The sequence below is a fragment of the Sturnira hondurensis genome, unplaced genomic scaffold (assembly GCF_014824575.4).
Source record: "Sturnira hondurensis isolate 20B ecotype Veracruz unplaced genomic scaffold, ASM1482457v3 Scaffold0003874, whole genome shotgun sequence".
In the NCBI taxonomy this organism is placed as follows: Eukaryota; Metazoa; Chordata; class Mammalia; order Chiroptera; family Phyllostomidae; genus Sturnira; species Sturnira hondurensis.
The window spans coordinates 7302563-7324541 of NW_028076505.1; the positions used below are offsets into that span (position 1 = coordinate 7302563).

Sequence of the window (21979 nt, forward strand, 5' to 3'; positions counted from 1 at the left end):
GCCCTGCTGGTCACCAGTCACTGTGCAGAGGGAAAAAGAACTGAGCAGCATCCAGCTCTCACTAGTAACTGGTTCGGCCTAGAAATGCTACTATGTACAAGTCATTCCCTCTCACAATTTGTTGATTAAAATGGCATACAAGCCCTAGCCAGTGTGGCTTAGTTGGTTGGAATTTAGCCCCATAAACCAGAAGGTCATGGGTTTGATCCCCAGTCAGGGTACATACCCGGGTTACAGGTTCAGTCTCAGTCAGGGCCATGTGAGAGGCAACCAATTGATGTTTCTCTCTCATACATAAATGTTTCTCTCCCCCTCTCTCTCCCTTTCTTCCTCTCTCTAAATATCAATAGCATGTCCTCTGGTGAGGATTAAAAATAATTTTAATGGCTTACAAGACCCCACCCAACCACAATGCAACATTATCATAGAGTGTGAACGGCTAGAAATACTTGGCAAACAGCCCCAGTGACTATCACAATGGCCCAGAATAGCTGCTGGGTGACTTGAAAAGGTAAACAGTGATTTAATGAGGGCAAATACAAATGTCAAAGACATTTGTGAATAGTTTGAATGGTATTGTTTCATGAACTGTGAGTCAAGAAAAACAACATAAATATGTTGTTTTATATGACATTTAAAATAAGTATGTAAAAGTAGATTTAAAAATATAAAAAATATAAAAAATTCAAATGCAATATACAAAAGAAATTTAAAAAACATAGGTCAACATACATGCAGTATAGATGGTAGAAAATTGGTTAAGGTCCCTAACATAGGAAGAACTCTAACAAATCAACAAAAATTTATTTCAATAGCATGAAAGAAAAAATAGGCAATGGCTAATATCTTTGGGGGCTTGGTGCTTTGCTATTCATAAAGCAAAAACACAAATAAGCAGTAAAAATTCAAAAAGATAAATTAAATTAGTAATGGGAAAAAATATAACTCCAAACAGTGAGGTAACATTTTCCCCACCAATTCTGCAAAAATATTTTTTATAACTACAAATTTTGAACCAGATGTGCTGAATGTTGCATTCTTATATACTGCTAATAACAATATAAATTTCAACAAGCTTTTTAAAGAGTAGTGACATGGCAATATGCATCAAGAATCTTCAAACATTCATTCCTTTTCATCTAAGATTCTTTCTTTTAGAAACTATGCCTAAGGAAATAAACAAAGATACAAAGACATATATAAAATTATGTGCACTGCAGCACTTTATAACCTAGAAATAGCCTTCCACATATGTCTAGAAAAGGAGTAAATTATTGAATTTAAGACTAATACAAATTATGGTGCAGAAGAATATTTAATTACATGAGGAAATGTTAATGATATGATAGCAAGAAATGCATTTTAAACAAAATCAAATATATTTGATGACCCCAATTTTATTATTAAACCTGTTGTTATACTTTGCTTATATCTATAAAACTTGCAGGAATACACAAAAACCTCACCAGTGATTTTCTAGTCATGGAATATTTTAAAGGAAAGTTTATCAATGTTATATTAAGATATCAAGATGACTGGAAAATAGAACTTATTATAGCTGAGTGTTTAGGAAAAGGCAAGCTATACCAGAAAGCTGGCCTCACAGGCATCTGCAGATAACACCACTGGACAAGTTCTAGTCTGGTCTTTAGCCTGGGTCATTGCACACTAGTTAGGGTACAGAGAATGATTCACTTTAGCCCCAAGCTTCTCAAAGTGGAAATTTCACTTCCTGGGATACAGGTGATATGCAAGGGACATGCAGATTCACAGCTCTAGCTGCAACTTTACCTAGACTGATGATAAGCAATGTGTGACATTATTCTTACATTATGAGCACAATGCAAAATCTGCATGAATGTTTTTAATCTTCACCTGAGGATATGCTTATTGATTTTAGAGAGAGAGGAAGAGAGAGAGAGAGAGACAGCGAGAAAACATCAATGTGAGAGAGAAATATCAATTGGTTTCCTCCTGTATGCACCCTGACTGGGGATCAAAGCAACCTAGGTGTATGCCCTGACCGGTAATTGAAAATGCAAACTTTTGTTGTATGGGACAGTGTTTCAACCAACTGAGCCACCCAGCCAGGGAAGAAACCTGCATGAACTGTTCAAAGATGTTGTTCGTGAGAGGCTCTTTAGGCTATGCCCTAAAAACCAGCGACTTCCAATTCATTGCCCTTTGCCAACAGATTAGAGCAGTTACTCAGCCTCAGCACCACTGACACTTTGGACCAGGTCATGCTTCATTGTGGGAGACTTAAGGAACTGTCCTATGCCTTGCAAAAGTTTAATACTATCCCTGGCCTCTACCCACTAAATGCTAGTAGTGCATACATGTGCACATAGTTGTGACCACCAAAATTGTCTCCATCAGTGCCAAACACCCCGTTGGGTACAAAATGCCCTGACTGGAAAATATTGTAGTTAAATACCATCAGTAGGGCCTGGGTGAAAAATTCTCATTTGGTGAAAATTTTAGAGAGGCACTAATCCTGCTAAACAAGAAAAGACTAATTTGAGGACAGACTAAAATTAATTTGTACCACATGCTTAATTTCATCTAAATGGACTTGCCATCTTCAAAAATAATATTGTATGTCAGTTATACATCAATAAAAAAAATGGAATAGAATCCAAGATGGCAGCAGATTAGGTGGTACCAGGACCAAATTCCCAGGACCAAACTGAATTTCAACAAAATTATGGAAAAATCATCTTAAATAACCAACTGAACACTACCTGGAGAGAGAGGCCTTATAACCAAGGACATACAGAAGAAACCACACCACCACAGACTGGTAGGAAGTACAGAGACACAAGAGAGCTGGCTGAGCTCCCACAGGTAGCAGCTGAAATTCCAGAGGGATATTTCAGAAACTGGTGGAGGGGGTTTCCCCTGAGAAGTGTGAGATCTAAACGCCAAGCTGGGATCCCCAGCCTGGAACACCAGAACCGGGAAAGGAACCCATAGCATTTGGATGTGAAAAACAGTGTGGTTTCTGTCTGCCAGGAAGAAATGGCTAGAGATGGAGAGAGCCTCTTAAAGAACTGATGCACAAAATTCCATTTGCAGCCACTTATTCTGGGCTCCAGCAGAGGGTTGCAGTGTGGACTAGAAACACCTAAGTAGAGTCTGGGGTTGGCGACTTTGGGGAGAAAACTGAAGGAGTAGCTGCAAGGATCCCTGTGCTGAGTCATTCCCCATATTGTAGAAACCTCTTTTTCAGACAGAGCACTCCCTTCCAAGCAGCATCAGCCTGGGGGAAAGGCCCATCCTGTGGAGCTTAAAGTGGGCTGCAGAGGAATACATTCAGAGGCAATTTCAGTGGTTAAGCCTAACAAAATCCTGCAGGCAGAGGAGGATTTGCAGGAGCTCTGAGACTTTAGCTGACTCTCCCCCGGGCTCAGTGCTGATAAAAGCTGACCTTGGTGCACAGTCTGGTTCTTCCTGCACACTGTAAATCACTGATAGCTCCAAACACTTTGCACAGGCCAGTCACAAACAGCCTCTGACAAATGTATGCACTAGAGTCTTCGCAGACCCACCTAATATATAGAAACAAATACAAAGAGGAAACCAAAAATGGGGAGACAAAGAAACAAACCCCAAATGAAAGAACAAGAGAACTCTCCAGAAGAAGAACTAAATGAAATGGAGGCAAGCAATTTATAAGATAAAAAGTTTGGAGAGTAATAATTATAAGGACACTCAACAACATGAAAAAAGACATGGAAACCATAAAAAGGACCAGTCAGAAATAAAAATGAAATATCTGAAATAAATAATACACTGGAAGGAACAGTAGGTTAGTTGAAGCAGAGGACTGAATCAGCAATTTGAAAGACAAGGTAGGAACATAACACCTAAGTAGAGCAGCAAAAACAAAAAAAAAATTAAAATGACAAAAACTTAAGAAATCTTTGGAGCAACATGAGGCATAATGATATCCACATCATGGGAATACCAGAAGGAGGAGGGAGTGATCAACGGATCAAGAACCTATTTGAAGAAATAATGAGGCTTTCAGTCAAGATGGCAGTGTAGGCAGACATGGCTCACCTCTTCCACAACCACATCAAAATAACAACTTAAAGACAGAACAACCATCACTCAGAAATGTCAGAAATCAAGTTGAATGGAACTCTGACAACTACGGAATGAAAGGAAACACACCCATTCAGACTGGTAGGAGGAGCGCAGATGCAGAATGGGCTGGTCCCTCACCCACGTGTGGTAGAAAAAAATCCAGGAGGGATATCTCAGGAGTGGAGAGTCCCAGCCCCATAGCAGGTCCCCCAGCCCAGGGTCTAGTGCCAGGAAGATAAGTCCCACAGCTTCTGGCTGCAAAAACCAGCAGGATTGAGTCAGTGAAAGAAACCTCTAGAGCCCCAAGCAGTTAGTTCCTCTTTAAAAATCCACTCACAGACTCACCTACTCAGATTCCCTCCCTCTGATCTCCAGCACTAGGGAGACAGCATGAAGGGCACCAATGGCATATTGGAAGAGGATGAAATGTCTGGCATTAGGGAGAGCAGAGGCCATTATCCCTTTTCTGAGCCCTCTCCCAGCAGGGCTGGCAAGCTGGTGCCATATCCAAGATTCTATCAACCAGGCTAACACTGTTTGATCCAATTTGGAGATTCCCAGAAACTCTGCCCCACTCAACCTATGGACCCTGCTTTCCATATGAATAACTGGCCTTGGCTCATGCTTCACAGCCTCCTATATCTTTATAAACAAGTAAGAGCCAGCCTCAGTGGACTCCAGAACAGGCACTAGCAACAACAGCCTGATTAGTTTCACAGCTTGGCTTTGCCTGGTAATCTCCAAGCTCAGCACAAGTAGCAGCCTTCTCAGAGTGCTTTATAGCTCAGGAAGGGTGGCCACAAGCAAAACACAAGTGGGGGCTGACCTTTCCCTCTACCACCCAGGAAACCTCAGGAGCAGAGCACCTAGTGGACAACTACAGACCACTTCGAGGTGCTGCCACCCTGTCTCTGCACAGCTGATCCTCCACAGAGGGCAGAGGTTGGTATTAACTGGTCACAGCCAATCCTTCTGGCTGACTGTCCTGGATAAATCCCTCCCATTGATCTGCCAACAGCAACCAGGGCTCAACTACAACGGGAGAGTGTACTCAGCCCAGGCTAAGGGTGCACCTCAAATATCCAGCTCAGGTGATATTCAGGAAGGCTGTGCCACAGGACCCTACAAGACACCTACTACATTAGGCCATACTACCAAAACATGGAGTCATAGCAGCTCTACCTAATACATAGAAACAAACACAGGGAAGCTGCCAAAATGAAGAGACAAAGAAACAAGACCCAAATGAAAGAACAGATCAAAACTCCAGAAAAAAATCCAGAAAAAGAGCTAAACAAAAAATTAAGATAAGCAATCTACCAGATGAAGAGTTCAAAACACTGGTTATAAGAATGGCAAGGAACTTAGTGAAGATTTCAGCAGCACAAAAAAAGATCCAGTCAGAAACAAAGGTATCACTAATTGAAATGAAGGACAATTTACAGGGAAACAACAGTAGAGTACATGAAGCCAAGAATCAGATCAATGATTTGGAACATAAAGAAGCAAAAAACATCCAATCAGAACAACAAGAAGAAAAAAGAATCAAAAAAATGAGGGTAGTATAAGGAGCCTCTGAGACAACTTCAAGAGGTCCAATACTTGCATCATATGGGTGCCAGAAGGAAAAGAGAAAGCAAGAAATTGGAAATCTATTTGAAAAAATAATGAAAGAAAGCTTCCCTAATTTGGTGAAGGAAATAGACATACAAGTCCAGGAAGCAGAGAATCCCATTCAAGTTGAACCCAAAGAGGACCACAGCAAAATACATTATAATTAATATGCCAAGGGTTAAACATAAAGAGAAAATCTAACAAGCAGCCAGAGAAAAACAGTGAGTTACCTACAAAGGAGTTCCCATAACACTTTCAGCTGATTTCTCAAAAGGAACTTTGCAGGCAAGAAGGGACTGGCAGGAAGTATACAAAGTGATAAAAGAAAAAAAGCAAGGACCTACAATCAAGATTACTCTATCCAATAAAACTATTATTTAGAATGGAAGGGCAGATAAAGTGCTTCCCAGACAAAGTAAAGTTAAAGAAATTCATCATCACCAAGCCATTATTACATGAAATGTTAAAATGACTTATTTAAGAAAAAGAAGATCAAAAGTGAACATTAAAAGGGCAACAAATTCACCACTATCAACAACTAAATCTAAAAAACAAAGTGAGCAAATAACAAGGACAGGAACAGAATCATAAATATGGAGATCACTTAGAGGTTTATCAGCTGGAAGGGAAAGGGGAAAATGGCGGGGGGGAAGGTGCAGGGGTTAAGAAGCACAACTGATAGGTACAAAATAGACAGGGAGGTGTCAAGAATAATATAGTAAATGAAGGAGCCAAAGAACTTATATGTACAACCCATAGATGTGATCTAAGGGGTATATTGCTAGAGGGAAGAGGGGTACTGGGTGGAGGAGAGCAAAGGAGAAAAATTGGGACAACTGTAACAGCATAATCAATAACATATACTTAAAATAAAAAATAAAAATTAAATTAAATTTTTAAAAAGGAAATAATGACTGAAAACTTTCCTAATTTAATGAAGGAAAAAAACACATAAGTCCAGGAAGTGCACAGAGTCCCAAACAAGATGAACCCAAAGAGGCCTGCACCAAGACACATCATAATTAGAATGACAAAGCTTAAAGACAAGGAGAGAATTTTTAAAGCCACAAGAGAAAAACAATTAGTTACCTACAAGGGAGTTCCTATTAGAATGTCATCTGATTTCTCAACAGAAACATTCCAGGCTGGAAGGAACTGGCATGAAATATTCAAGTTGATGAAAAGCAAGGGCCTGCAAGCAAGGCTCTTTTACACAGCAAGGTTATAATTTAAAATTGAAGGAGAAATAAAGAGTTTCCCAGACAAGAAAGAGGTGAAGAGGTTTGTTAATAGTAAACCAGTGCTACAACAAATGGTAAAGGGCTTGCCTGAAGAAGAGAAAGAAGAAAAGGAAGAAGACAACAACAGGAAAATAATTAAAGCATAAAATTGCAATAAATAGATATCTATCAATAACATCTTGAAATGTAAATGCTCCAATCAAAAGGCACAGGGTAGCTGAATGGATAAGAAAACAAGACCGATATATATGCTCTCCCCAAGAGACCCACCTGAGATTGAAAGATACACACAGACTAAAAATAAAGGGGGAAAAAATATATTTTATACAAATGTAAAGGGGAGAAAAGCTGGGGTAGCAGAACTTATATCCAACAAAATACACTTTAAAACCAAGACTATATAGTAAAAGACAAAGACGGACACCACGTACTGATAAAGGGAAAAACCCAACAAGGGGGTATAACCCTAATAATTATTTAAGCAACCAACATAGGTACACTTAAATATGTAAAGCAAATCTTGATGGACATAAAAGGAGAGATCAACAGAATTACAGTCATAGTAGGGGATTTTAACACCAATGGATAGATCTTCCATACAGAAAATGAACAAGCAGACAACGGCCTTTAATGACACACTAGCCCAAATGGATTTAATTGATATCTACAGAGCACTTCACTCCAAAACAGTAGAATATATATACTTTACAAGTGCACATGAAACATTTTCTAGAATAGCTACACGTTAGGACACAAAACAAGTCTCAATAAATTTCAGAAGATTGAAATTCTATTAAGCATCTTCTCTAACCAAAATGCCATGAAACTAGAATTCAATCACAAGAAAAAAACTTTAAACACACACAAAGTCATGGAAGTTAAACAACATGTTATTAAACAATGAATTTGTCAACAATGAGATCAAGGAAGAAATCAAAAGGTATGTTGAAACAAATGAGAATAAGGACACAATAACCCAATCTGTGGGAAACAGGGAAAGCAATCCTAAGAGGAAAATTCATACCATACAGGCCTATCTCAAAAAAAACAAGGAAAAGCTAAAAAAAANAGAAAAAAAACTTTAAACACACACAAAGTCATGGAAGTTAAACAACATGTTATTAAACAATGAATTTGTCAACAATGAGATCAAGGAAGAAATCAAAAGGTATGTTGAAACAAATGAGAATAAGGACACAATAACCCAATCTGTGGGAAACAGGGAAAGCAATCCTAAGAGGAAAATTCATACCATACAGGCTTATCTCAAAAAAAAACAAGGAAAAGCTAAAAAAAACCAATTTAACTTTAAACTTAAAGGAACAAAAAAAGAAGGAAGGAAATAATAAATATCAGAGCAGAAATAAACAAAATAGAGCCTAAGAATAAAGATGATACAGAAGATCAATGAATCCAAGAACTGGTTCCTTGAAAAGATAAACAAGATTGACAAACCTTTAACCAGACACATCAAGAAAAAAGGAGAGGGGACCCAAATAAATAAAATCAGAAATGGAAGAGAAGAAATAACCACTGACACTGAAGAAATACATACAATTGTAAGAAAATATTTTGAACAACTATATGCCAACAAATTGGATGAAATGGATAAATATCTACAAACAAATTGTGAAACTCAATAAGGAAGAATCACAGAATCTGAATAAACAGATTACACCTGGTGAAACTGGAGCAGTCATCAAAAAACACGCAACAAACAAAAGCTCAGGACTAGATGACTTCACAGGTAAATTTTACCAAACATTTTGAGAAGAACTAATGCCTCTCTTTCTCAAACTATTTCAAAAAATTCAAGAGAAGCAAAGACTCCCAAGCTTATTTTACAAGGCCAGCATTATCTTAATTCCAAAACCAGATAAAGACACTACAAAATTATTGGCCAATATCTCTGATGAACATAGATGCTAAGACCCTCTTTGGCTAAAATGCCAAAATATTTGCAAACTAAATATAGCAATATATCATAAAGCTCATAGTCTGTGAACAAGTGGGATTTATCCCAGGAATGCAAGGATGGTACAACATTTACAAATAAATACTGTGATATATCACATAAACAAAATGAAGGATAAAAACCACATGATCATATCAATAGATGCAGAAAAAGCAAATAAAATATAGCACCCATTTATGATAAAAAACACTTTCAACAAAGTGAGAAGAGAGGGAATGTACCTAAATATAATAAAGAACACATATGACAAACCCAATGCTAGTTCATACTCAATGGGCAAAACTACACTCCAGTGTTTCCCTTAAGGCTGGGAACAAGGCAGGGATGTCCCTTTTACCACTCTCCTTCAAAATGGTGCTGGAAGTCCTAGCCATAGCAATTGAAAAAAAAAGAAGAAATAAAAGGCTTCCAAACTGGAAAAGAAGAAGTAAAACTGTCTTTATTGGCAGATGACACAATACTATACATAGAGAACAAAAAGATTCCACCAAGAAACAACTGGAACTGATAAATGGATTTAAAAAGTAGCAGGACACAAAATTAATATCCAGAAATCAGTTGCATTTTTTATATTCCAATAATGAACTAGCAGAAAGGAAACTTAAGAAAATAACCCCATTCATAATTGCTTCAAAAAGAATAAAATACCTAGGAATAAATTTAACCAAATATGTAAATATCTGTACTATAAAAATTATAACACACTGAAGAAGGAAATTGAAGAAGTTACAAAATAAGTGGATGAACATACCATGTTCATGGAGAGGAAGAATTAACATCATTAAAATGTCCATACTACCAAAAACAAGCTATAGATTCAATGTAATTCCCATCAAGATATCAATAAAAATTTATAGAAACATCTTAAAAATTTATATGAAACCACAAAAGCCCACAAATAGGAACAGTGATCTTGAGAAAGACGAACAAAGTTGGAGGAGTCACAATACCTGATATCAAACTATGCTACAAGGCCATAGTAATCAAAACAACATGATACTGGCATAAAAACAGACACTTAGATCAATGGAACAGAAAAGAGGCCAGAAATAAACCCAAACCTTTATAGTCAATTAATATTTGACAGAGGAAGCAAGCACATAATATCGGCTACAAACAGTTTATTCAGTGAGTGATGTTGGGAAAATTGGACAGATAATGCAAAAAAAATTTGAAACTAGACTACCTTTTTATGGCACACATTAAGAATAAACTTAAAATGGATTAAATACTTAAGTCCATTTAGTCTTTAGTTAGACATGAAACCATAAAAATCCTAGAAGAAAACATAAGCAGTAAAATCTTGGGCTTTGCTCATAGCAAATTTTTTCTAATATATTTCCTCAGGCAAGGGAAATAAAAGAAAAAATGGATGAATGGGACTACATCAAATGAAAAAGGTTTTGCAGGGCAAGGGAAACCATCACAAAATAAAAAGACAACCCATCAAATGGGAGAACGTATTTGCCAATACATCTGATAAGGAATTAATATCCAAAATTTAGAAAAGACTTACAAAATACAAAAAATCCAATTAAAAAATGGGCAAAGAACCTGAATAGACACTTCTTCAAAGAGGACATACAGATAGTTAATAGACATACGAAAAGATGCTCCAGGTCACTAATCATCAGAGAAATGCAAATTAAAACCAATATCAGGAGTTCTGGCCAAGATGGAGGCATAGGTAGAAACCCTTCACTTCCTCACAGAACCAAAAGGAAGATAACAACCAATATAAAATCAATAAACAACCAGAAGTGCCAGAAAAATTAAACTTCATGGAACTGTGACAACTAAGGAACTAAAGAAACAGTGAACCAGCCCAAACAGACCAGTAAGATGACAAACAGAGAGAACCCAAGGCAAGGCGGGGGCAGAGCAGGCTGAATGGGAAACTGGGATTCAGAGCTGACTATTTGATCCGGTGAGAGAAACTGCCAGTATCACATGAGTGTTCACTGGAAAGTGGGCTAGAGCTGAACAGGCAAGTTGCATTGTTCCCTCTCTGGCCTCTCCCCCACAGACAGTGCCACAATGCAGCAAGGAAGGTTGACCTGCCCTGGTGAATACCTACGGCCCCACCCCCTTACAACTTTATAGCTACACCAAAACAAAGAAATAGGGCCAAAATGAAAAAACAGAGGAAAACTTCAGAAAGAGAGATAAGCTATGAGGAAAGAGCCAACCTATCCGTTGGAGAATTTAAGGCCCTGGTAATCAAAATGCCCACAGAACTGATTGAGCTTGATCAAAAAATGAAAGGACAAATGAAGGATACCCAAAATGAAATAAAGCAAAATATTCAGGGAACTAACAGTGACAGGAAGGAAATCAAGACTCAAATAAAAAATTTGGAACAAAAGGAAGAAATAAACATTCAACCGGAACAGAATGAAGAAACAGAATTCAAAAAAAACGAAAAGAACCTGAGGAACCTCCGGGACAACTTGAAACATTCCAATATCTGAATTCCAGGGGTGCCAGAGGGAGAAGAACAACAGCAAGAAATTGAAAATTGCCCCTGGCTGGTGTAGCTCAGTGGGTTGAGCGTGGGCCTGCGAACCATATGATCACAATTCGATTCCCAGTCAGGGCACATGCCTGGGTTGCAGGCCAGTTCCCGGAAGGGGCCAGTTCCCAGCAGAGGATGCATGAGAAGCAACCATACATTGATGTTTCTCTTCCTCTCTCCTTCCCTTCTCCTCTAAAGATAAATAAATAAAATATTTTTTTAAAAAAGAAATCGAAAATTTATTTGAACAAATAATGAAAGAAAACTTCCCCAATCTGGCAAAGGAAATAGACTTCCAGGAAGTCCAGTTCCAAAGAAGTTGGACCCAAAAAGGACCAAGGCACATCATCATTAAGTTACCCAAGATTAAAGGCACATCATCATTAAATTAACCAAAATTAAAGGCACATCACCATTAAGTTAACCAAGATTAAAGATAAAGAGAGAATCTTAAAAGCAGCAAGAGGAAAAGAGAGAGTTACCTACAAAGGAGTGCCCATAAGACCATCAGCTCATCTCTCAAAAAACAAACTAAGCAAACAACTAGAACAGGAACAGAACCACAGAAATGGAGATCACAGGGAGGGTTAGCAACAGGGGAGTGGGAGGGGGAAAAGGGGGGAGAAGGTACAGAGTATAAGTAGCATAGATGGTAAGTAGAAAATAGATGGGGGAGGGTAAGAATAGTATGGGAGATGTAGAAGCTAAAGAACTTATGACCCATGGACATGAACTGAAGTGGGAAATTTGTGTGGGAGAGGATGTGCAAGGTGGAGGGTAATGAAAGGGAGGAATGGAATAACTGTAATAGCATAATCAATAAAATATATTTTTTTAAAAAGAAATCTTGCATGCAAGAAGGAGCTGGAAAGAAGTATTTGAAGTCATGAAAGGCAAGGACTACATCTAAGATTACTCTATCCAGCAAAGCTATCATTTAGAATGGAAGGGCAGATAAAGTGCTTCCAAGATAAGGCCAAGTTAAAGGAGTTCATCATCACCAAGCCTCTATATATAAAATGCTAAAGGAACTTATCTAACAAAAAGAAGTTAAAAAATATGGACAGTAAAATGACAACAAACTCAAAACTATCAACAACTGAACCTAAAAAAAAAAAAGCAAACAACTAGAACTGAACAGAATCAGAGAAATGAGCACCACATAGAAGGTTTCCAGTGGGGAAAGGGAAGGGAGGAATGGGGGCAGGGAAGAAGAAGCATAATTGGTAGGCATAAAATAGACAGGGAGAGGTCAAAAATGGTATAGGAAAGAGAGGACTTACATGTACAACCCATGGATATAAACTAGCAGGTGGAATTCTGGAGGGTTAGGGGTGCAGGATGGAGGCAGAATAATGGGAGAAAAAATAGGAAAATTGTAATAGCATAATCAATAAAATATACTTAAAAAAACACAATGAGATATCACTTCACACCAGTCAGAATGGCTATCACCAATAAATCAACAAACAAGTGCTGGCAAGGATGCGAAGAAAGGGGAAAACTTTTGCACTGTTGGTGGGAATGCAGATTGGTGTAGCCACAGTAGAAAGTAATATGGAGTTACCTCAAAAAATTTAATGTGCAACTGCCTTATGACCCTGATTCCACTTCTGGGAATTTATCCAAAGAAACCAAAAGCACTAATTCAAAAGAATATAAGCACCCCTATGTTCATTGCAGCATTATTTATAATAGCCAAGATTTAGAAGCAGCCCAAGTGGCCATCAGTAGATAGATAGATAGATAAAACAGCTATGTGATTTTTACGCAATGGAATACTACTTGGCTGTAAAAAAGAAGAAAATTCTATCCTTTGCAACAGCAGGGATGGACTCAGAAAACATTATGCTAAATAATCCAGTCAGAGAAAAACAAATACCATATGATTCCACTCATATGGGGAATCTAATAAACAAACTGAACAGCAAAATAGAGACAGACTCATAGAGAGCAGGCTGATGTCTCTGGTGGGAAGGTGGTTAGGGGGTAGAGGGATCGAGCAAAAAAGAAAAAGGACTCATGGTCATAGACAAAAGTGTGATGATTGCAGAGTAAAGGAGGTAGATGGATGTGGAAGAGGGAATAAGGGGGATAGATGGTAATGGAAAAAGTACCATTAAATAATGTACTTTTAAAAAATAAAAGAAAAAATGTACTTAGGGGAATAGAAGAGGAATAGGCAATTCCAATGCCCAGAATGAGGGTAGGTCTGCCATTCTCTTCTCTGACCATGCACTGAAGAATGAGGGTGGGAGACCTCCAAAGGACAGCCCAGTCGCATGGGCCCAGCTTCTGCCCACAATTCAGGTTCCTTAACCATCTCCTCCCAATTTAATCCCTGAGTGATCTCCCATGCCCCATTTGGAGCTTTGCTTTACCACTTGCTCCCTAGATAAAATTCTCTCTGTTGAATGGCCCAGCATGGCAATGTTTGTCCAACTGAATCTCAAATGATACAATATAATTATTAGGATGATGTTGAATTTATAAGTTAACTTGGGGAAAATTGACATCACTGAACGTGACATGTTGATGTCTTTTTCCAATAGGTCAAGTTATCTGTCCTTCCATAGAGTTTCAAAGTCTTCTTTAGTACTTAGCTCTTTTTTTTTCAGTTTGTTGAGTTTCTTCCTAAGTTTTTTATACTTTGTATAGCTAGTATAAATGGCACTGACACAAAGTATTGCTGTAAGGATCCAATAGGTAAATATATAAAGTACTTAGAGCAGTCCCTGACACAGAGAACATGCCATAAAAGTGCTTGCTGTGATTATCATCCTAATTTGTTCTGTTGTGTCCTACAACTGATTACTGTTTGAATGTGGGCCATAGTTGTTATATCTTGATTGCTGCCTAGTTCCTGTTTAGGTGAAGCTGGGGGCAGAACTGGATCTTGGGGTATCGTTTTAACAGTGTTAATCCAAAAGGAAAAGGGCAGAGTGAGAGGCAACAAGCATTTATTTGAGATCCAAAGGAATAGCTATTTAGGAAGCACTGATTCCGGAAAAAACCCAAAATTCTCTGATGAGGAGGCAAAGGCACAGGATATTTATGAGAAAGGGAAGAAGAAAAATTACATCAGTAGAAGGAAGAAAATTCTATAGGTGCAAATAAACTAACATAGTGAAGCTAATGCTAATGAATGTTTTTCATTTTCAGTCTGCAGTCATAGTATCTACTTTCTTGTCATTTTTGCAAACAGTTGTTTGAAATGCAATGTTTATACCCTATTTTAACATTCTAAAGGCCTAAGAAGTGAGAGGTACAAGCCATATCTTCTGGGGTGGCAGTTCTGACTCTATTGTAAAGTGGCTCTGTTTATATTATTTTTACCACAATAAAAATAATTTTTATTTTTTTATGGCAGTGACCTATCGTCAATAGACCCCTCCCATAACCAACTCTTAGTTCTCATATAGATGTTCTGTTCCCACTCATCTGCCCCCATAACTAGGGTTTTTTCCTCACTGTCCCATCTTATTGGTGCTAATACCCAGTCATTAGAAACAAAGATGTAATTAGTCTCACCTGTTCTATCTTCCTTAGGAAATGAAGCTTAATATTCCTAGGTATCAAAGTATTCTTGTGGGCAAATCTTATATGTACTAAAATACAAAACTAATGTTTGCCACTTACACTTCAAAGTTGTTCTCTGTATCAGTGAGCTAGGTCACATTACTGCCCCAACATTCAGCACCTTAAAATAATCACTATTAAAGTGTGCTTATGATCTCCGGGTCAGCTGTTTTATTCTGCCAATCTGGACCAGCCTCAGCTAATCTGAGCTGGGCTCACTCATGCATCTGTGGTCAGCTAGAGGGAGAGCTACAGACTGGTGTAGAATGGCCTCCCCCCGCAAGTCTGGCAGTTACTGAGCCAGGGCAGTGAATTTGACTGGGCTCTATCTGTCATCAACTAGCAGGTAAGATCAGATTTGTTCCCATGATTCAAACAGAGTTCTGAGAAGTGTATAGGGTTTCTAGAGACCTGTGCTCAGAACTGACACAGCATCATTTTCTACCACAGTCTGTTAGCCAAAGGAAGACAAAAAGCCATCCCCAAATCAAAGAATGGGAAGTGGACTTCTCCTTTCGGTGGGCAGAGCTGCAAAGACATAAAGGGGTATGAACAGAGAGAACCCTGAAAAATTAGTCACTACCAATCTACCACACTATCTACACCAAGCATTGATTTCCTTTTAGCAAAAATGGCTTCATCTCACTAGCCACCCACCTGTAGACTGATTCAGGGAAAAGATTCATAGACCCTGATCTACATATATTTTACTTTCAGAGGGTGCCATTTCTTGACAATGAGCCCACATCTGAGTCTGTTTGAGGGTGCAATCCCCTGCACCAGCTGTAAGGATGATCCGTTTCCCTCTCTGCCTTCGTTTCTGAGAACAGTTGCTTGTTTTGGTGGAGTTTTTCCAACAAAGATTTACCAAAGACTTTGAGAACAGTTCTCAGCTAGTGATTGAATAAATCATTGTTAACATATCAACTCAATCGATCACGAGCTAATTAACTCCAGATCCTGTTAGAAGCTATTGAAATGTCACTTCTCATGGTCAGGAAGGAGGCAGAGAGACCTTGGAAGGTCATCTTTCCTTCTGGCATCTCTACCCTTAAAAACCAGTGAGTCAAGACCATGGATCCCTGGTGGCCATACAAGGACAATCTTTTTCTGCCATTGCTTCTGTCTTCTTGCCCCTAGAAGGTTTCCTAGTGGCTATGGAGAAGGGGAAGGCTGTACACCTGCTGCTAATCTCCCACACAGCAATGCTGCTCTCCTCTCCTCTACTCAGCACACAGGGGAAAACAGAATAGTCCCAGCCCTATCACCCTGGATCAGAACACAGGAATCCAAACGGAATGGCCACTCCTGGGTAGTGAAAGTGGAAAAAATACTCCTAGAAGACAGGGAACAGGGAAAAAAGTTCTGCTCAAACTAGAAAAACAAGGCTAACTATAGGTATTTATGTTTAAGCTTGGCATTTATAACTAATTACCATATGGTAATAACATTGCACATATCATTATGTGTTTAAAGTTATTTGTGCTCTGCTTTACTTGACCATATTAGACTTTTTCTGTATATTTGGTGTGCCCCTGCATAAGTAAAATATCATATAATACCATGTTTAAAAAAATTCTAGTATAATCCAATTGAGTAAAAAATATATACATGTACATAGGCACATGTTTACATGTGTGTATGCATATACATATATGTGCACATATATCTACATATGTTTTGTGCACATGCATATACAGGGTGGAGCAAAAGTATGTTTACACTTGTGAGTACATGAAACAGTTTATTCTTATATTATTATCTATTAATTATTATATCATCTTCTTTTTAAAGATTTTATTTTTAGAAAGAGGGGAAGGAAGGGAGAAAGAGGGAGAGAAACATCAGTGTGTGGTTGCCTCTCTCATGGCTCCTACTGGGGATCTGGCCCACAACCCAGGCATGTGCCCTGACTGGGAATCGAACCATCAACTCTTTGGTTTGCAGGCCAGGGCTCAATCCACTGAGCCATACCAGCCAGGATTATAATTATTGTATTATTTTCCATATGAACAACTGTAAATGTGCTTTTGCCCCATCCTGTATATGTACATATATGTGTATATACACATGCATAAGCACATATGCATATGTATATATATGCATGCTTGTAATCTATGTTTTGGCATAAATATGTGTTTCATATTTATAATATCTACATATATAACTTTTTATATGAAAGATATATGACTACATAAAAGATATAAATATTTCTCTATATTATATAGCTAAGTATAAACATATGCTTATATTTTTGCTGAAAAATGTCTGAAAGGATACACAAGAATTGGATAATGATTACACGTATGGGGATTTTTTTTCATTTTTCTTTCCATATACTTTGACTTTTTTTTTTACTTTGACTTTTTAAACGTAGTTCATTTGTAAATGTTACAGAGATTCTTCCAGTTTTTCTCGTCACCTATCCCCAGCTTAAATTGTAAATTTGGATGACTTTATCTACTGAATTTCTCCTGGAAAAAAAAAGAAATACTCACAGTGTCCTACTAGACAATAGTTGTTTTCATGGGCAGACAGAACAGAAACCAGTCATTTCACTGAGGTGCTCACAAAGCCCAAGTCTAGTCACTCCCAGGCCAGGACCCCAAACCCCTGGCAGGACCCTCTTGCAGCCCCCAGTCCCCGCAAGTGTGGGAGTTGGCAGTATCTCTTCTGTCCTCCCACAGGGCCGAGGCGGCAAAGGCAGCATCTATGTGTGGGCCTCTGGGGATGGCGGCAGCTACGACGACTGCAATTGTGATGGCTATGCCTCAAGCATGTGGACCATCTCCATCAACTCGGCCATCAACGATGGCAGGACAGCCTTGTATGATGAGAGCTGCTCCTCCACCTTGGCTTCCACCTTTAGCAATGGAAGAAAGAGAAACCCTGAGGCTGGAGTGGTGAGTGTGGCCACTGGCCCTCTCTAAAGCTGTGGAATGCACTAGCACTGTGTGATGTCACTCAAGGACTCTGTGATGTCCTTGAGCTACCCACTTTCCTAAAAAATCAGCACATCTCTTTCAAGCCTGATAATACTTTGTTGTTGAGGCAGACACATTAGAGGCAACCACACATGAATGTTTTCTGCTGTACTTAAGTCATAAGGTGTGCAAGTTGAAAGCAAGGATGAGATGATCCCCTTTCAGCTCATTTTCCACAAATGGTCTTTCTTGTTCATTGTTTTGATTTACAAATTATGGTAAAGTCTAGCCTATCAGAAAGTTGCCCCAGTAGGTCACAAATAAGGAGAACTAACATAAGGAACTGGGTCACCACATCACCACCCTATTTGGACCAAAAACCCATCCACATATTACAGTAATTACAAAATAGTATACATGCATAATCCTCACTGGGTCTATAAACTTCCCATAATTGAACACACATGTGTATTTTCTCAGGGAAAGAGTAGTGGTTTTCCTCATAGTTTAAAATGGATCAGTGGTTGAGAAAATAAAAGATTAAGAATCACAGACTTACATTATTTATTGCACTTATCTTTCTTTTTTTAGATTATATTTATTTTATTTTTAGACAGGGGGAAGGGAGGGAGAAAGAGAGGCAGAAGACATTAATGTGTGGTTGCCTCTAGTGTGTCCCCTACTGGGGCCCTGGCCTACAACCCAGGCATGTTCCCTGACTGGGAATCAAACCAGTGACCTTTTGGTTTGCAGGCTGGCACTCAATTCAATGAACCACACCAGCAAGGGCTATTTATTGCACTTTTCTGAGTAGCTCTTCCTTTCTAGGTAACTAGGTATACTGCTCAATTTTCTAAGCCATTAAAAAAAATACCTGCTGAGTGTAATGAAAATTTTTGGATCTCTTCCTCTCTCTGGATATTTTACCAACAGAGCAGCCTTTGCTCAGAATTCCAAGTCAGGAATTTAGTAGGTGGTTCCATACTGAGCTTCTTACATACCACCACATTCTGACTGGCCACCACCTCAGCTAGGGCTTCCCAGGGGAGGAAGAAAAGAACTGAGAACACAATCATTACCAACCAGTGCTTCTATTCCAAGTTCCCACATGGACTCCACCTTAATGAGCTGGCCAGGCTCTCATGTGAGCCAGGAGATGCCTTTACCTAAAGGAGACACAGAATCTGACATGGCTCCCTCCATGAGCCCTCCTGGGCTTCCACCTGGTTTAGGGGGGGTGACAGAGAGTATGCCAGCTCCTTCTGAGTGAAGTAGGCTTCAGCCTCTCCTATCCTATGAGAGGTACAGGCCAAAAGGGGACAAACAGAACAGAAAAGGACAAGTGAGGGAGGCCCCAATCCTGTTTTGTTTATAGTGCATCTCTCATCCCCCAGAAGCTCTACTCCCCTCCCCAAAGACCTCCCAATGGTGTCACTTTGTCCTCAACATTATCTATGACTCTGTTTTTACTAGAGCTCAGGAAGGGCCTTGAGTTCCCCCTGAATATTATAATTTTTCCCCACCATATGCCTTTAAACCTCCTTGATACTTTGTTTCTGAAAATAATAGGCCCACTTGAAGATCTTACAAACAGAGGAAGATGAATTCCTGTGGCTCATACATGACTTTAACTTGCCTCTCACAAACATTGAAAGTGAGGTTTTTCTCTTTGTGAAAGTTCTTGATCATTAAGATCTCCCTCCTTAAAGAAGAGTTGTGGAGGGGGTCACTTATACGTGGGTTATCTTGCCTCAACATGTCTCAGAATCTCTTTATGAATTTTAGATGGAAACACTTTCTTTTTAATATGGCCTGTTCATTTAGGGAAGCTTTAGTTGAGCCTACTTATTCTTCCCTCTTTGGGAGTGCCTTTCCTTCCTGAAGGGAAAAGAAATGTTGATGCAATAGCCCTTAGGCTTTTTGAAAGCTAATCCCAATTGCAACAAAACCCACCACTATTGACCATCCTGGTTGTACTGACTTGTGACTCTCCACCTATTGTGTCTCATTTTAGAATCCAGAAAACAAATGTCTCTCTAGTCTCTGGAATAGCTGCAGATATGCTTCTCTGAACAATTGGCTTGCTTTTATCTTGTGGGCACTATGATATAACTGATTGTGTGTCCCATTTTGCATGGGCTGCTAGGAAATACAGATAAAAAGTATGGCAAAATATATGTATGGGTGCTAAGTTTTTCCTTACCTTCAGTTTAATCTTCTTCAGAACAAGGTAGAATTTAAGTGAAAGAAATAGATAACCCTCTGGTTCATATTGTTTTGGGCTTCAAAATACTGTGACTCATTACTCAATATCTTCCCTTTCAGGCAACCACAGATCTGTATGGCAACTGTACTCTGAGGCATTCGGGGACATCTGCAGCAGCTCCAGAGGCAGCTGGAGTGTTTGCTCTGGCTTTAGAGGCTAAGTATGTTTCCAGCTCAGGGCTGAGGGCCAGCTCTGCAGGGTCAACTAATGTGTTTTTCCACCCAACACCAGGCGTCCATGGAGGCAAAAATAGGTGCAAGACATTGTGAACAATCAGGGTTAATAATCTCTGGTGGGCATTTCTAAGTGAACCATGGGCCTTATGTTTCTCTCTCTCTCTCTCTCTCTGTCTCTCTCTCTCTCTCTCTCATTCTCACTCACACAGACACACACACACACCACCACCACCACAAAACTACAATAGGCCCACTTGAGGATCATACAGACAAACAGAGAAAGGAGAAGTCCTATGGCTCATACATAATTTTAAGGAAAACCTGGCTCTCACAAACATTGAAAGTGAAGTTTTTCTTCTGAAATATTTTTAAATATTTTATTTATTTTTATTTTTAGATAGGGGGGGACCTTAATGTGTGGTTGCCTCTCATAGACTCCTCAGTGGGGACCTGGCCCACAACCCAGGCATGAGCCTTGACTTGGAATCAAACTGTTGACCCTGTGGTTCGCAGGCCAGCACTCAATCCACTGAGCTACACTAGCCAGGAACACTAGCCAGGGCTCTTTGTTAAAGTTTTTTAAAACTTGGTTGATCATTAAGAAGTTCTCCCTGTTAAGAAGAGTTGTGGAGGGATCACTCACATATTGGTTACCTTGGCTCAACATGCCTCAGAATCTCTCTATGAATCTTAGATGCAAAGAAATACTTTCTTTTTAATGGCCTGTCCTTTTGGCAAGCTTTAGCTGAACCTATTTATTCCTCCTTCTTTGGGAGCGCCTTTCCTTCCCAAAGGGAAAAGAAATGTTGATGCAATTGCCCTTAGGAGAGTACATCCCTAGGAGAGTACATGACCCCAACATCCAACTGCACATATCAGTCACTTACTCAGATACCAAATAGGTGTATGAAGATATTTTTTTTTCATTATAAGAACCTCTCTTTATCCTTTGGCTATTTTCCTCCAGTAATACAATCAGCTAACTGAAAAAAGAAACTATTGCTAAGTTGGGTGTCTACCAAGGTATTTCAGAACATGTGTCAACCAGGGTGCTCCCACTCAAGACTTGTTAACTTATAAGGTGAATACGCTTTTTAATACTGAGACAAGGTAGTCAAAGCCACCTAGTATAGACCAAGAAATGGGCTTTACTGGAAAACTTTCCAAGCTACAAGTAAGAGGCTACTATCCTCTCTGTTCATACCATCCCACAGAGAGGCCACATATCACTACTGCTGGCCACACCTTGGATGTAAATATCAGCTGAGGCACTTGCTTACCTGCTATTTGATGTTCTCTTAGTGTAAACCAGAGGCTAGCCTTGTGTTTGAGCAATGAACATGTGGACTTCAGGCACCATGCACTCAGTGTGAGTGCAAATACCCACCATATAGGAATTTGTGTGAGAATGCAGCACCAGCAATTTGTGAGAAGTTGGAATCATACTCCTGGGGAAGCAGAGCTGTGTCCCCCACCCCAGGCTCCTCAGCTGTCGCTAGGCAACTGGAGCTTTGAGCTTCAATCTCCAGGCAGCCCTGCTTGTCTCTCTTCAGATACGAATTTTTTGATTTGCAAAAGAGGCAGGAATTACTTCCTA

The 21979-nt window shown here is 39.2% G+C and overlaps 1 protein-coding gene across 1 annotated transcript in view; it reads left to right on the top strand.

Moving 5' to 3' along the window:
- Nucleotides 1–21979, top strand: part of PCSK2 (proprotein convertase subtilisin/kexin type 2) — a 356721-nt gene that overhangs the window by 311296 nt on the left and 23446 nt on the right. Inside the window, exons 9-10 of the mRNA XM_037043083.1 lie at nt 17704–17919; nt 20266–20366. Coding sequence (XP_036898978.1) covers nt 17704–17919; nt 20266–20366 — 317 coding nt within the window. The remainder of the gene's footprint in view (nt 1–17703; nt 17920–20265; nt 20367–21979) is intronic.